Source organism: Aquarana catesbeiana, linkage group LG02, assembly GCF_042186555.1.
Source record: "Aquarana catesbeiana isolate 2022-GZ linkage group LG02, ASM4218655v1, whole genome shotgun sequence".
In the NCBI taxonomy this organism is placed as follows: Eukaryota; Metazoa; Chordata; class Amphibia; order Anura; family Ranidae; genus Aquarana; species Aquarana catesbeiana.
This window is the reverse complement of record NC_133325.1, coordinates 364,104,481-364,117,178: the sequence shown is the minus strand read 5'-3', so window position 1 is coordinate 364,117,178 and position 12,698 is coordinate 364,104,481. Positions and strand designations below refer to the sequence as shown.

The window sequence follows — 12,698 nt, the reverse complement described above, 5'->3', positions numbered from 1 at the left end:
GAATGACCCCTTCCAAAACAACAGGGTAGTCACCTTTTGAAGTTTTGATGGGTAGACCTTTCCCCACCCCATGGGCCAAAGCACCTTTAATGGTAGAAAAGGGAGATTTAGACTTAATACAGGAAGAATATGTAAGAAAACTGGTTGAAACATTGGATACAATCGAAAGAAATTTTGCTCGCACCTCTCCTTTTTCTTCACAGGAAGCTACTCCCCCCTTCAAGGTGGGAGACACCATGGTGGTCCAACAGCTGAACAGAAATAAGAAGCAAGAGTATCCCTTTGGACCTCCTACTACAGTGGTTGCAGTGACCAGAACAGCCATTCTAGTGGAAAACTGCCAGTCCTGGATCCATGCCAGTCGAGTAAAAAAGGTTGCCCAAAGCCCCAGGAGCAGGAAGGAGACCTTGGATAAAGGAGGCCCTCAAGCAGAAGTCCAAGCAGATGAAGGAGGAGTTCCTGGGAAAGCAGGTCCGGCCAGAGAAGATGACCTCGCTTATTTCACCGCAGACTTCTGGCAAGGCATTTTGCCTCCTGATCCTGATCTCTCTGATAGTGTCCCTGCCACCTGGATCATCACTAACTGTATCTACCACCCTGAAGATTTGGGTGCAATTAAAAGTATCTGTGGGAACACACACACACAAGAGAACATTACAGTGACACAAGGTTTTGAGTAGCTGTGGTCTGAAAAGTGTTGCCCCCCCAAAAAATGACTACAAAACGGGCAATCATGAGCTCCACATCTAAAATTTCCTTTAAAGTGCAGCCAAGTAAATGACTGCACTGGTTTGCAAGGATTGAAGAAGCTTAGAGATTATGATTGACCTATCATGGGTGCTCTTCTGAATATTATGTTGACCCCCTGTTTGAGTATATCTACACAAGTTGTATCAGTATTTTAGAATGGGCAAATACTTATTGATGATGTTCCTAGCTTGGGCAAATTCCACACTAAAGGTGGTAGAAAGCGTCAGTTTGCCATAACAAGGTTCCATCTTATTCTTCTTCTGACATAACAAATCTTCCCTCTTTTTACATCTTGCTATTTGTAATGCCTTCTCCAGCATCCATCTGAGGTATCCCCTAGCCAGGAAATGTTTAAAGAGCAGAGCAGCCTCCGTCTCAAATTTCACTTCGCTACTGCAAATGCATCTAATGCAAAAAAACTGCAAAAAAAATACACCCCTGATGGTATGCTTAGGATGACCTGATTGGGCTAGGAGCAATGCTTTAGCTTTGCTTATCAAGACATAGGGAGAACTGATCACACCACCCTACACCTGTGTGGGGTGGGAGTGTCGTTTATTTAGAGGTACGGTAGGTCAGTCTTCCTTTGGGTTTTGAAGAAGGACAATGTATGTGTGAAACGTTGTCACCCCTTGGTCCATTGTTATAGTCCTGATGGCAGTCTTTCAATAAACCTGTTGGACGGATGTTGGTGTGCAGCTATTTTTTTCTACTTGGTCTACATGTTCATGGTTGTGAGCCGGAGCTAGCACCCAGCCCTTCCTTTCTGGTGGATTATCATACTCACCTAGAGCATTGCAGCCTTGAAAATGGTTTGATTTTGATTTGAATTGTTATTTCAGTCTTATGTTTTGCCTGAATAACTCTCCCATCACTAGTGCAACAAAGATATAGAAGGACAAAGTGTAGAACTTACAAATTTGCTAGTCCCTTTCCCATTAAGAATTACTACAATATGAGGCTCACATCCCTGCTTTAAACAACCTCACAGCTTAGGGCATATAATTATTCCATGCAATGTGTTACAGCACCCTTTCGGCTAGTGCGCCTCCTGTGATTTCCTCAGTATCACTCTATAAATGCAGCTGCTCAGCAACATCTAATCTTGTTACAGAAAGATTCAAGAAAGTATTCCAATATGCATGGACAGTCGCTAAGTCTCATATGGGAAGGGATCCTAATTAAGATGCTAACTTTAACACATCTAATTAGATTACTGTTAATTTATAGTTCATAATAAATATTAAATCAATGTACTGTTTTCTATTTCTGTTCTTGCCAGCAGCTTTTAATATATATGCCTATTGATATGGCTTATTTCTGCCTACCAGCTGTTCTGTGTGTGAATGGTTTCCTTAATGCACTATTCTCGTTTTCCAATACTGTTCGTTGTTTGAAAGCATCTGGTAGTTAACAAGTTTATTAATAACATTAGTCACTTTCTTTGTGGAAGAGTTAGAATACATTAGTTAATTGTCCCATTTGCCAACTGATGAAAGCGATAAAAGTTGTTTAGATATCTAGTTTACAATGGCAATGTATCAATTCGGGACATTGTGAAAAAGGAGGATTGGACATTATCAAAGCATACATTTTTACTGGAATAAATGATTTTTAAAAAATATAGGACCTTGTGTTTGAAAGTACTTTCAGTATAGAATGTTACCATGCCCTGGGGTTGATTACCTTAGTGAGTAAGGACTGGTAACTTAGCAATCTGACTGTTTACTGAGCTCAGCAGATAATCAACCAATCATGTAAAGAATAAATCCTGTTTTTTTTTCCCCTTTGCGTGAGTAGAGATTTATGACCAGATCTATACCTAGTCATATGAGCCTTTGGCTTACCACATCAAAAAAATAAAGAACAGATTTTAAAAGATTTACTCATCATTATAATGACATTCCAGAGGAAGCAAGATTTCCAGGTGCAATAGTAGCATGATTACATGCAATAAGAGGTATATAATTTACCTCCATTGTGTAGTCCATGTACACTGGACACTGGTAGAAATCAATCCCATCTGCAGGTTGTTTGACATTCCCAAGAAGGGTAGGAATTATCATGACATATGGTAATGGATTAAATGTATCCCTGTAATAAAAATATAAAAAAAATAATTGTCAGCAGAATGCAACAATGTAAGTGTCAACCTCTAGAAAACTAAAAAGAGTATTGTAAAGGTCATAATTACACATTTTTATAGATGAACTGTTAAAATATATTGCTAAGAGCTATAAAATCTGCTCAAACTCACTTACACCTACATTTATCAAATAAAGTAAACATTTATATATAAGTGTGAATGTGTTAAAGAGTGCATGTTTGTCTCCAAATGCAAACTCTAAAAGTCAACAAACAAAAATGAGTACCTGGAATCTACCAAGTGATTTTTTTGGAAATCCCAATCTGCACCTTTTAATATGAGACCCTCGAGACACAGCGGATATACCTCATTGTCTGGTTTACAGTCTAGATATTCTTTTATATGACATTGGAGTACCACCTGCAGGCGAAATAAATACAGTAAAATAATTTATTATAAAGTATGCATTGCAGATTACATTTTTATTTTCATGACTAAATTATATAAAATAGCAATAAAAATAGAAATACATTATAAAGAAAAGTATAAATAAAATATTAACATGCATATTATTAAAGTAGACACCTTTTTAAGATCAGACAAATCTTAATGTAGCCAAATTCAATTTTGGAAATGCAACTCTAGAAGTCTACTTTTACAGTTACGTTGCTACACATTAACCTTTCATTTCATAGTCTCTTGCTGAAAAAAAGGCACAAATTTAATTTGTGCTAATTCCAGTAGATTATTGTATGCCCATGGAGAAACAATTTAATTTTTTTTCTAAAACTACAAAGGCAAATCAGTTCAATTGACAAAAATATCCATACTTTATTTAGTAATCATAATGGTGGGTAGAATTTGTTTTAACAAAAACATTTAGTATATAAAATACTCTTACTGATTTTGCCATTATAATGTAATGAAAAAGGAATTCCAATAGTAATGACACCTTCCAGTTCTGATAATAAAACTGACTTTCCCCACATGCAAATTATATCCCTTTGTTCTTTGTGTTGCCCTTGTTTTAAAAAGATCATTCTTGAAATATTTAGAATGAATACAATTATATGTATGCAGTATATCACAAAAGTGAGTACACCCTTCAGATTTTTTGTGAATATTTTATTCTATCTTTTCATGTGACACTTAAGAAATGACACAGTGTACATTTGCTGTCACCTCAAAATAACTCAGCACACAGTCATTAATATCTAAACTGCTGGCAACAATAGTGAGTACACCCCTAAGTGAAAATGTCCAAATTGGGCTCCATTAGCCATTTTCCCTCCCTGGTGTCATGTGACTCATTAGTGTTACAAGGTCTCAGGTGCGAGTGGGGAGCAGGCATGTTAAATTTGGTGTTATTGCTCTCACTTTCCCATACTGGTCACTGGAAGTTCAACATGGCACCTCATGGCAAAGAACTCTCTGAGAATCTGAAAAAAAGAATTGTTGCTCTACATAAAGAGGGCCTAGGCTATGAGAAGATTGCCAATACCCTGAAACTGCACTGCAGCACAGTGGCCAAGACCATACAGCGGTTTAACAGGACAGGTTCCCCTCAGAACAGGCCTCACCATGGTCGACCAAAGAAGATGAGTGCACATGCTCAGAGTCATATCCAGAGGTTGTCTTTGGGAAGTATGAGTGCTGCCGGCATTGCTGCAGAGGTTGAAGGGGTGGGGGGTCAGCCTTTCAGTGCTTAGACCATATATGCCGCACACTGCATCAAATTGGTCTGCATGGCTGTCGTCCCAGAAGGTTCAGATGGTGTCAAGCATGTGTGGCGGCAACCAGGTGAGCAGTACAAAGTCAAGCGTGTCTTGCCTACTGTCAAGCAAGGTGGTGGGAGTGTCATGGTCTGGGGCTGCATGAGTGCTGCTGGCACCGGGGAGCTACAGTTCATTGAGGGAACCATGAATGCCAACATGTGCTGTAACATACTGAAGTAGAGCATGATCTCCACCCTTGGGAGACTGGACTGCAGGGCAGTATTCCAACATGATAAGGACCCCAAACACACCTCCAAGACGACCGCTGCCTTGCTATAGAAGCTGAGGGTAAAGGTGATGGACTGGCCAAGCATGTCTCCAGACCTAAACTCTATTAAGCATCTGTGGGGTATCTTCAAATGGAGGGTGAAGGAGCGCAATGTCTCTAAAATCCACCAGCTCTGTGATGTCCTCATGGAGGAGTGGAAGACGACTCCAGTGGCAACCTGTGAATCTCTGTTGAACTCCATGCCCAAGAGCGTTAATGCAGTGCTGGAAAATAATGGTGGTCACACAAAATATTGACAGTTTGGGCCGAATTTGGAAATTTTCATTTAGGGGTATACTCAATTTAGTTTCCAGCAGTTTAGACATTAATGGCTGTGTGTTGAGTTATTTTGAGGGGACAGCAAATTTACACTGTTTTACAAGCTGTACACTCACTACTTTACATTGCAGCAAAGTGTCATTTCTTTAGTGTTGTCACATGAAAAGATATAATAAAATATTTACAAAAATGTGAGAAGGGTGTACTCACTTTTGTGAGATACTGTAGGCTGTTAGGAGCTGTCAGCAGCAGGGATGAGTCATTGGTTGTTAAAAAGCCAACGCCAATCGGTGTGCAAACAATGATGATTCATCCCTGTTGTCATTAGCAGCGATGAATCATTGGTTGTTAAGGAGCAGGCACCCACCGGCTTTCTAACAACCATGATTCATTCCTGCTGTCAGTGGGGATTCCCCACTGACAGCAGAATGTAAACAAAAGATCTGGCATTAAAAAAAAAAAAAACAGTGTGAGGGCCCCCCCCCCCATATAATATTAGGTCTGGTATGGATTTTGAAGGGGGCTCCATGCCAAAAAAACAAATACCTGGGTCCTCCCAAAAAGGTCTGGTATGGATAGGGGGAATGAAAAAAAGGGCTTTGGGTCCCCCCAAAATCTATACCAGACCCTTATCAGAGCATGCTTCCCAGCAGATCAGAATGGGGGGGTGAGCGAGTGCTCCTCCCTCCTGAACCATATCATGCCATATGTCTTCAACATGGGGGGGAGCTTTGCCAGGGGTAACCCCCAGCAAAGCACCTTGTCCTCATGTTGATGGGGAATTCCTGCTGACTGCAGGGATGAGTACGCTGGCGGGTGCCAGCTTCTTTCCAACTGATGACTCGTCCCTTTTCCTGACAACAGGGATGAGTCATTGGTTGTTAGGAGCTAGCACCCAATGGCATCCTAACAACCAAAGCCCAGAAAACTCTAGTAAAGAAAAAAAAAAACAAAAGGGGGAAAAACACACCGAAATGCTTAAAAAATGTACCAAAATCACATGTAAATGCACATGCAGAAATGCATCTGGACTGCTTTTCTGTGGTGTGAACCGGCCTTCACTGCAAATTTTTGTTTAACTAGGTATAATAAGAAACAAAAATGTACAATATGGCAATACTATCTTGATTTGCAGTGCATGTAACATGTAAAATTGTTTATGTTTATATAGAAAATATGTATTTAAATAACACTGCGAACTACAAATAAGAAGCAATGCAGCAACATCTGCTTTGCTGAAATAAATGTAACTAATTCAATTACCATAGGGAATTTTTACATTATATAATTTGTTGCATTTTATGTATAACCACTATTGTTACCAAAGGTTTGAAAGCATACCTCATGCAATAAATATCCATGACGAACTGCAAACTCAGTTCTCAGTGCCAACAACAAGCCCTCTGGGTTAACCAGAACTCCAGCACTTATGGAAGTCAAAGCTTCCTTTTCACTCTTGGCAAACGGTATTAGACCTTTCCTCACCCACTGCTTGAGCTGTTTATGTTTCTTTTGTAGACCTAGGAGAAGTAAAATAGACAAAGTAATTGGCAAATGTTATGGAGTCACAACAATATAACTTTATGTGCTGCAGTTGCAACACTAGAAAGATTTATTGGTACATTAAGTTCTCAGGCAGCGACAAGAAGATATTAAAATGGACACCAGACACCTTTTTTACCATTCAGTGTTCACAGCAAGCCATTCTTACTGAGTGCTATATTCAGCCAACTTTAGTAACACACTCAAATAGGTGAGAGGCTAAGTAACCTCAATGCACAGCAGCTTTGTTGACTTTTTGGCACTGAAATTCAGCATTTCTAATATAGCAGGATACTCAGCCAGGCTAACAGTTTGACATTTAGATGGCCCATCTGTTTGAATTCTTGTCCATATCTGAAAAACTGGAGCAAACTTGACAAAATTGATAACATTGATATAAAAGGCATCACATAGTTACCTGGTCTGAAGTGGTGACTACACTGCTAAAAGAAATAATTTCTTCCAGCATACTATAATGTGTTCTTGGCCTCGTTTTTAAATTCTGTAGCTTCTGCTATTTCGCTAATCTAGAGAATTTGCAGCAGTAACTTAGCACAGATGGTTCAGCCCCCTTCTCATATCAAAGACAACATTGCCTATTAAGCCTCGTACATACAATTTGATTTTCCGCAGACAAAACCTTGGACTTTTGTCCGAAGGGTGTTGGCCCCAAATTTGTCTTGCATACAAACGGCACACAAACACAAATGTAGTGAGGTACTACGTGTTTTTTTTTCTATTATTTGCCTTGGAGTCCAGTCGAGGAAGAGGAGGAGGAGGATTTCTTGGACCAAAAATTGGTTGCTTTATTAATCGTGACCAATTATGTCGTATGCCTTTGTTGCAGGAGCTCCAGGAGAATAATCCAGATGATTTTCGGGAATTATCTCCGGATGACGGACCCCTGCTTTCACCAACTCTTGGCATTGTTGACGCCCTATATTAAGCAGGACACATGCCTGAGGCTTTTATTTTATTTTTTGGTTGAATAATGATTTGGTATATTTTCTATATTTTTGGATGCATAGAATGCACTTTTTGGTTAAAGTTCTATTGGCAGATAGCATGTCTAATTTTATTTGTTTTCTTTTTTTAATGCACAATAAAAAAATTGTGGAGAATAATACTTGGCTATGTGTTTTACTTCAAATGACAGTTTGGGAGTAGGCAGTTACATTTTAAAAATGTACAATTAACAAGTGACACCAATATAGTTGTATCTTTGATCTTAAAAACTACGGGATAATGGTGTTGTGGTAACATGCACCAAAAAAAAACAAAAAAAAAAACAAGCATAATAATATTATTCTTGATATCACTAGGAAAAAAAAAGCCTTTTAAAATTAGTTTGCCATAACTCCATCAGTATCACCAGCAAAGAAGCTTCATTATTATCCCATTAAAAAAGAAGAGAATGTGCGCTGCCTTTCGAGATTTCATAATTTGCTATATTATGAATGTTAATTCTCCATTACGAACGTCTTTGCTTCTGAGCATGCATATTTGTACTTTGGACTTTTGTCCGACGGACTTGTGTGCACACACTCGGAAAATCTGACAACAGACATTTGTCTGTGGAAAATTTCAAAGCCTGCCATCCAACATTTGTCCACGGAAAATCTGACAACAATTGTCTGGTGGAGCATACAAACAGTCGATTTTTCACCAACAGCCTGACATCACACATTTCCCATAGGAAAATCCGATCGTGTGTACAAAGCTTTAGTGTAACATGTTATGCCCCGTACACACAATCAGAAAATCATACGAAAAATACCGCTTTCAAAGTGATCGTACGATAATCGGATCATTAGTACAGAGCTTTCGAGAGCCGTTCATGGCAGTTCATCCGGTATCATTCTATCGGACATGAACGAAAAATGTTTCTGTCGTTCGAAAATGCAATACAAATGTATTACAACACATGACATCACTTCCGAATTTTATTCTGTCATATGAGAATTTTTGTGACATTAGTAAACTCATCAGATCTGCTATTATCATGCAAAAAAAAAAAACGGACGATCATTCGTCCGATAATCTTATCGTGTGTAGCGGGCATTAGTGACTGAAGCTATTCTATGTCTGTTCTATTTTAGGACAGAAACAAAACTAAAATGGCACTTTGTCATAGGATTAGTCAGTGTAAATAAATTACTGCAAGCACCATTTGATAAAAACAGTGTTCTAATTTCATGCATAAGATACATTAAACAACAAAAAAATTTAAATGCAGTATTTAACATATTTAAGAACGCTTGTGATAGGTTAACAGTGTCACCCAGGACTGAATTTTAATCTATTTAATTTAATTTGCCTTAATTTAATCACATAGGCCTTATTGCTTTGCCTCCTCAAAGACTAAAGATCAATGCTGCCACAAAGTTTAATGCATCGCAAATTAAATAAATACACTTAATATTTATGTAAGGATATATCAGTTATTTACTATTTTGTGCTGGCTGGAAATGTAACGATAAGAAAGCAGGCAATCTACATATACCTATGTGGACCAAGAGACACCTGTACTGTACAAAAGCCAAAGAAAATATACATTGTTTCAGCCTATAATATTTTTCCAAGCATGTGGGTGGTAAAAAATAATAAGCGGCAAAAATGAAAACTACAAATTCATGACAGACACCATGTTAACTGGTTCATTCTTAGCGTTCTCCCCAAACTACACAGGGCCTTACATGCAAACACAAACAGAACAAAGCTGGACTTCTGATACTTTAGCTTGATAAATAAATCATGATAAAAAGTGGAAGACAGGCTCTGTCAGTATGAAGCCATGTAGGTAGGAGATGACCTATTTGGTCAGAATTTACAAAGCTGCCTGACCAAATATGAAAGTCTGTGATAAGCTACCTGTCACTGCATCGTGTCTATTCATTTTCCTCATTAACAACTACATATCACTTGTTAAACTGTAATATTTGTGTTTAATGTACTTTTTTTCCAACATTGTTTGGGGAATTTGTCTTTTTGTTTTATCTGTGTGTATATTAGTGGTTGCCAAAATTAACTACATGGCCTGTCTTCAGCTAACACGTTGAAGGTAACACAATAAGAGAAATCACTTTTCTGTCGACTGTGAAAATGATTACTGCTCCATCCATTCAGCCAATAATCATGTCATACATCTTGCTGTCAGGAGTCACATCATTAGCAGCAGCTCACTGCAGTAAAATGATGGTGGGTACCTGGCATGCTGTACAGTAAATTGGAAATTTATGTATGAAATAGGAATAACTAGTTAATGAACCTATATGTTACATGACTTGCCTTCCAGCCAAGTGCTGATATTATGAGATGTTTGGCAGCTGTGTGAGGGAAGCCAAGATTTTGGGACCTTTGCTCTCTGTAAGAAATCTGCAACGTCTCTCAGATTTTTCGGTATTGCTGTCAGTCCACCCAGCAAACACCTTGACAATGAAGAAATGTTGTATTTAATTTGTTTAAGGGAATTGTTCATGCAGTTGCACTCCTGTAACAAAATAATAAATCATGACTGATTAATAAAAAAAAAAAATGTTAATTATGCATTAACAAATCATAGATCGTACAATTCCTTATATCTTAAAATAGACCTGCAGTCCAAAAACAAGATACAAATTAAGAGCTAGGTTTTTGCTGTAATATGCCAGTACTTTTTTCTGCTGGTAAATGTCCTCAGTCTGATGGCTGGAATCATTCAACAGACTTCCTCCACACCTCACTTATCCTGGACCTACCCCAATCAATAAATGGGTCCTAAACAGGAAAGGGTGTGGCCTTGACAGGAAGGGGTTGGTCATATTTAAATTAGGGTGTGCACGAGTTTACTCAGGCCTAGGGCAGCACAAAACCTAAATACACCACTGGTGGTAGTATTGTGTTGTGTTAAAAATTAAGTAGCATGTCGCTTTCATGAGGCATTAATGCTTGTCAGCTTGATTTCTATAGTAATGCTCTGTGACAGCATCTTAACAGCACCTAGAGCATTTATGGCGTGCTTGTGAAGCATTTATAAAGTGTTAGCTGGGCATTGGGGAGAGACAGCGGAGCTTCCTTTATCCCAGAATGCTATAGGACAGTTCCAGCCACATCCTGTTTGTACAGAACAGCCGTGTGGTAACATCGTTTACTTCTATGTGCAGGCAAAAGCATCAACCAGCCAGAAATACTGACAGTGCCAGACAGGAGCAAAGGCATTGAGCACTATTGCCAGAGGTAAAGCTTTTTGTGTCAGCAAAGTTAAGCCGGACCAAGCCAAGCATCAAAGAGATCAAAGTATACAAATCCATCTTGCGAAGAATTCACAAAATGTCTGCTATAACACCACAACCTAACCATGTCTCAAAGTAGATCATTTTCTCAACATCACTTCCCCTTTAAGCACTTCCCGCTATTTCCCACGCTTTCAAAGCTTCATGAACACAACAGAAACATGTCATAGACACATCATAATTGCTTTAGGCTCATTTGCTTCATTTTTCATTATTGACATGAGTGAACAAGCCTTAAAGCCTGGTACACATGGAACGAATATAGGCTAATCGGCTGGTTCAACAGAAACCTGTGTGTACAGCAGCTTGTCCGACAGAAGCTGGCTGAAGGTCCAACTTCTGTCGAAAGAGCGTGCCAGAAAAACATCTGCCAATGGCTGCAAGTGCTGACTGATATGTTCTAGCGGGGGGCAGTGCCCCTGTCAGAACACAATAGTCCAGCAGGGAGAACACTGTACTAACATGCTTAAACATGTGCTACTTTAACTGGCAATTGCTTGGCCATGCAACACTACACCCAAATGAAATTTATGTTTTTTTTTCACACAAATAGAGCTTTCTTTCAATCTGTATGGCTTCTCTCTCTGAATGAATAGATCTCAGGGAGAAAGAAACCAGCCAGATCCAGCGTGTTCTGTTTACAAATCAGGTGTACTGGATGCAATTATAATGAGAATGCTGACAGGACAAGAAAACAAAGGAATGACCCCATCAGCCTACTGTTGATCCTTTACTCTCAGTCTGTATGCTTGAAATAGTGGATATGTAGCACTTGAACCATAGGTAGATAATTCTTTTGTACTTTTGATGAATTTATAGAAACTATATTGATAGTATCCCAATGGACATCTGAGAGAGGTGGGTGTGGACTGATTCTGTAAACTGAGGAGCTGCCACAGAAACCACAGAGTGTGAGAGTAATACTTTCATTTGAAGAGTCCAAAATGTGTTTTTATTTTAAACACATAATGGATGCAAAAACTGACACATTATGGGGGCCACACATTGTCCCCTTCATTAGAGCTTAATAAGATATAGAATCAGCTGGTAGGGGTTTAAAGGGATATCAAAGCTTTGTGTTTTTTTTTTTTTTATAACAAACATGTTATACTTACCTGGTCTGTACAGTAGTTTTGCACAGAGCATCCCTGATCCTCTTCTTTTAGGTTCCCCCGCCAGCGTTCCTAGCTCGTCCCCCTTGAGCAGTGCCCCCAGAGAAAGCTGCTTGGCCTGGGGGCACCGCTGCATGCACGATCCCGAGCCACTGCTCTATGCATCCTTAAAGGGGTACCCTCATGTTTTTTCACCTTAATGCATCCTATGCATTAAGGTGAAAAAAACTTCTGGCAGTGACCGCCCCCCCAGCCCCCCATTTTACTTACCTGAGCCCCTTCATCCCCTCGGCAGAGATGTGCTCTCCCCCTCTGCACGGGGTTCCGGCCCTTGATTGGATAGATTAATAGCAGCACAGCCATTGGCTCCCGCTGCTGCCAATCAAATTGAATGATGCGGGCGCCGGGGAGCGGGGCTGAGTCCGGCATTCGTGTCTATGGACACAAATGCTGGACTCCCGAGTGCGCCGGAAGGTAACCCCCCGGGAGACGCTTCTCCTAGGGGGTTATCTGATGCGAGGAGGAGCCGCTGAGGGACCACAGAAGAGTATGATCGGGGCCACTCTGTGCAAAACGAGGTGCACAGTGGAGGTAAGTATGACATGTTTGTTATTT

At 39.6% G+C, this 12,698-nt stretch overlaps 1 protein-coding gene across 1 annotated transcript in view; it reads right to left on the bottom strand.

Annotated features, from left to right (window-relative positions):
- LOC141128042 (uncharacterized) overlaps positions 1 to 12,698 on the bottom strand; it is a 728,240-nt gene that overhangs the window by 59,405 nt on the left and 656,137 nt on the right. The window contains 4 exon segments of the mRNA XM_073615085.1: positions 2,724 to 2,844; positions 3,123 to 3,256; positions 6,500 to 6,678; positions 9,989 to 10,190. Coding sequence (XP_073471186.1) covers positions 2,724 to 2,844; positions 3,123 to 3,256; positions 6,500 to 6,678; positions 9,989 to 10,190 — 636 coding nt within the window.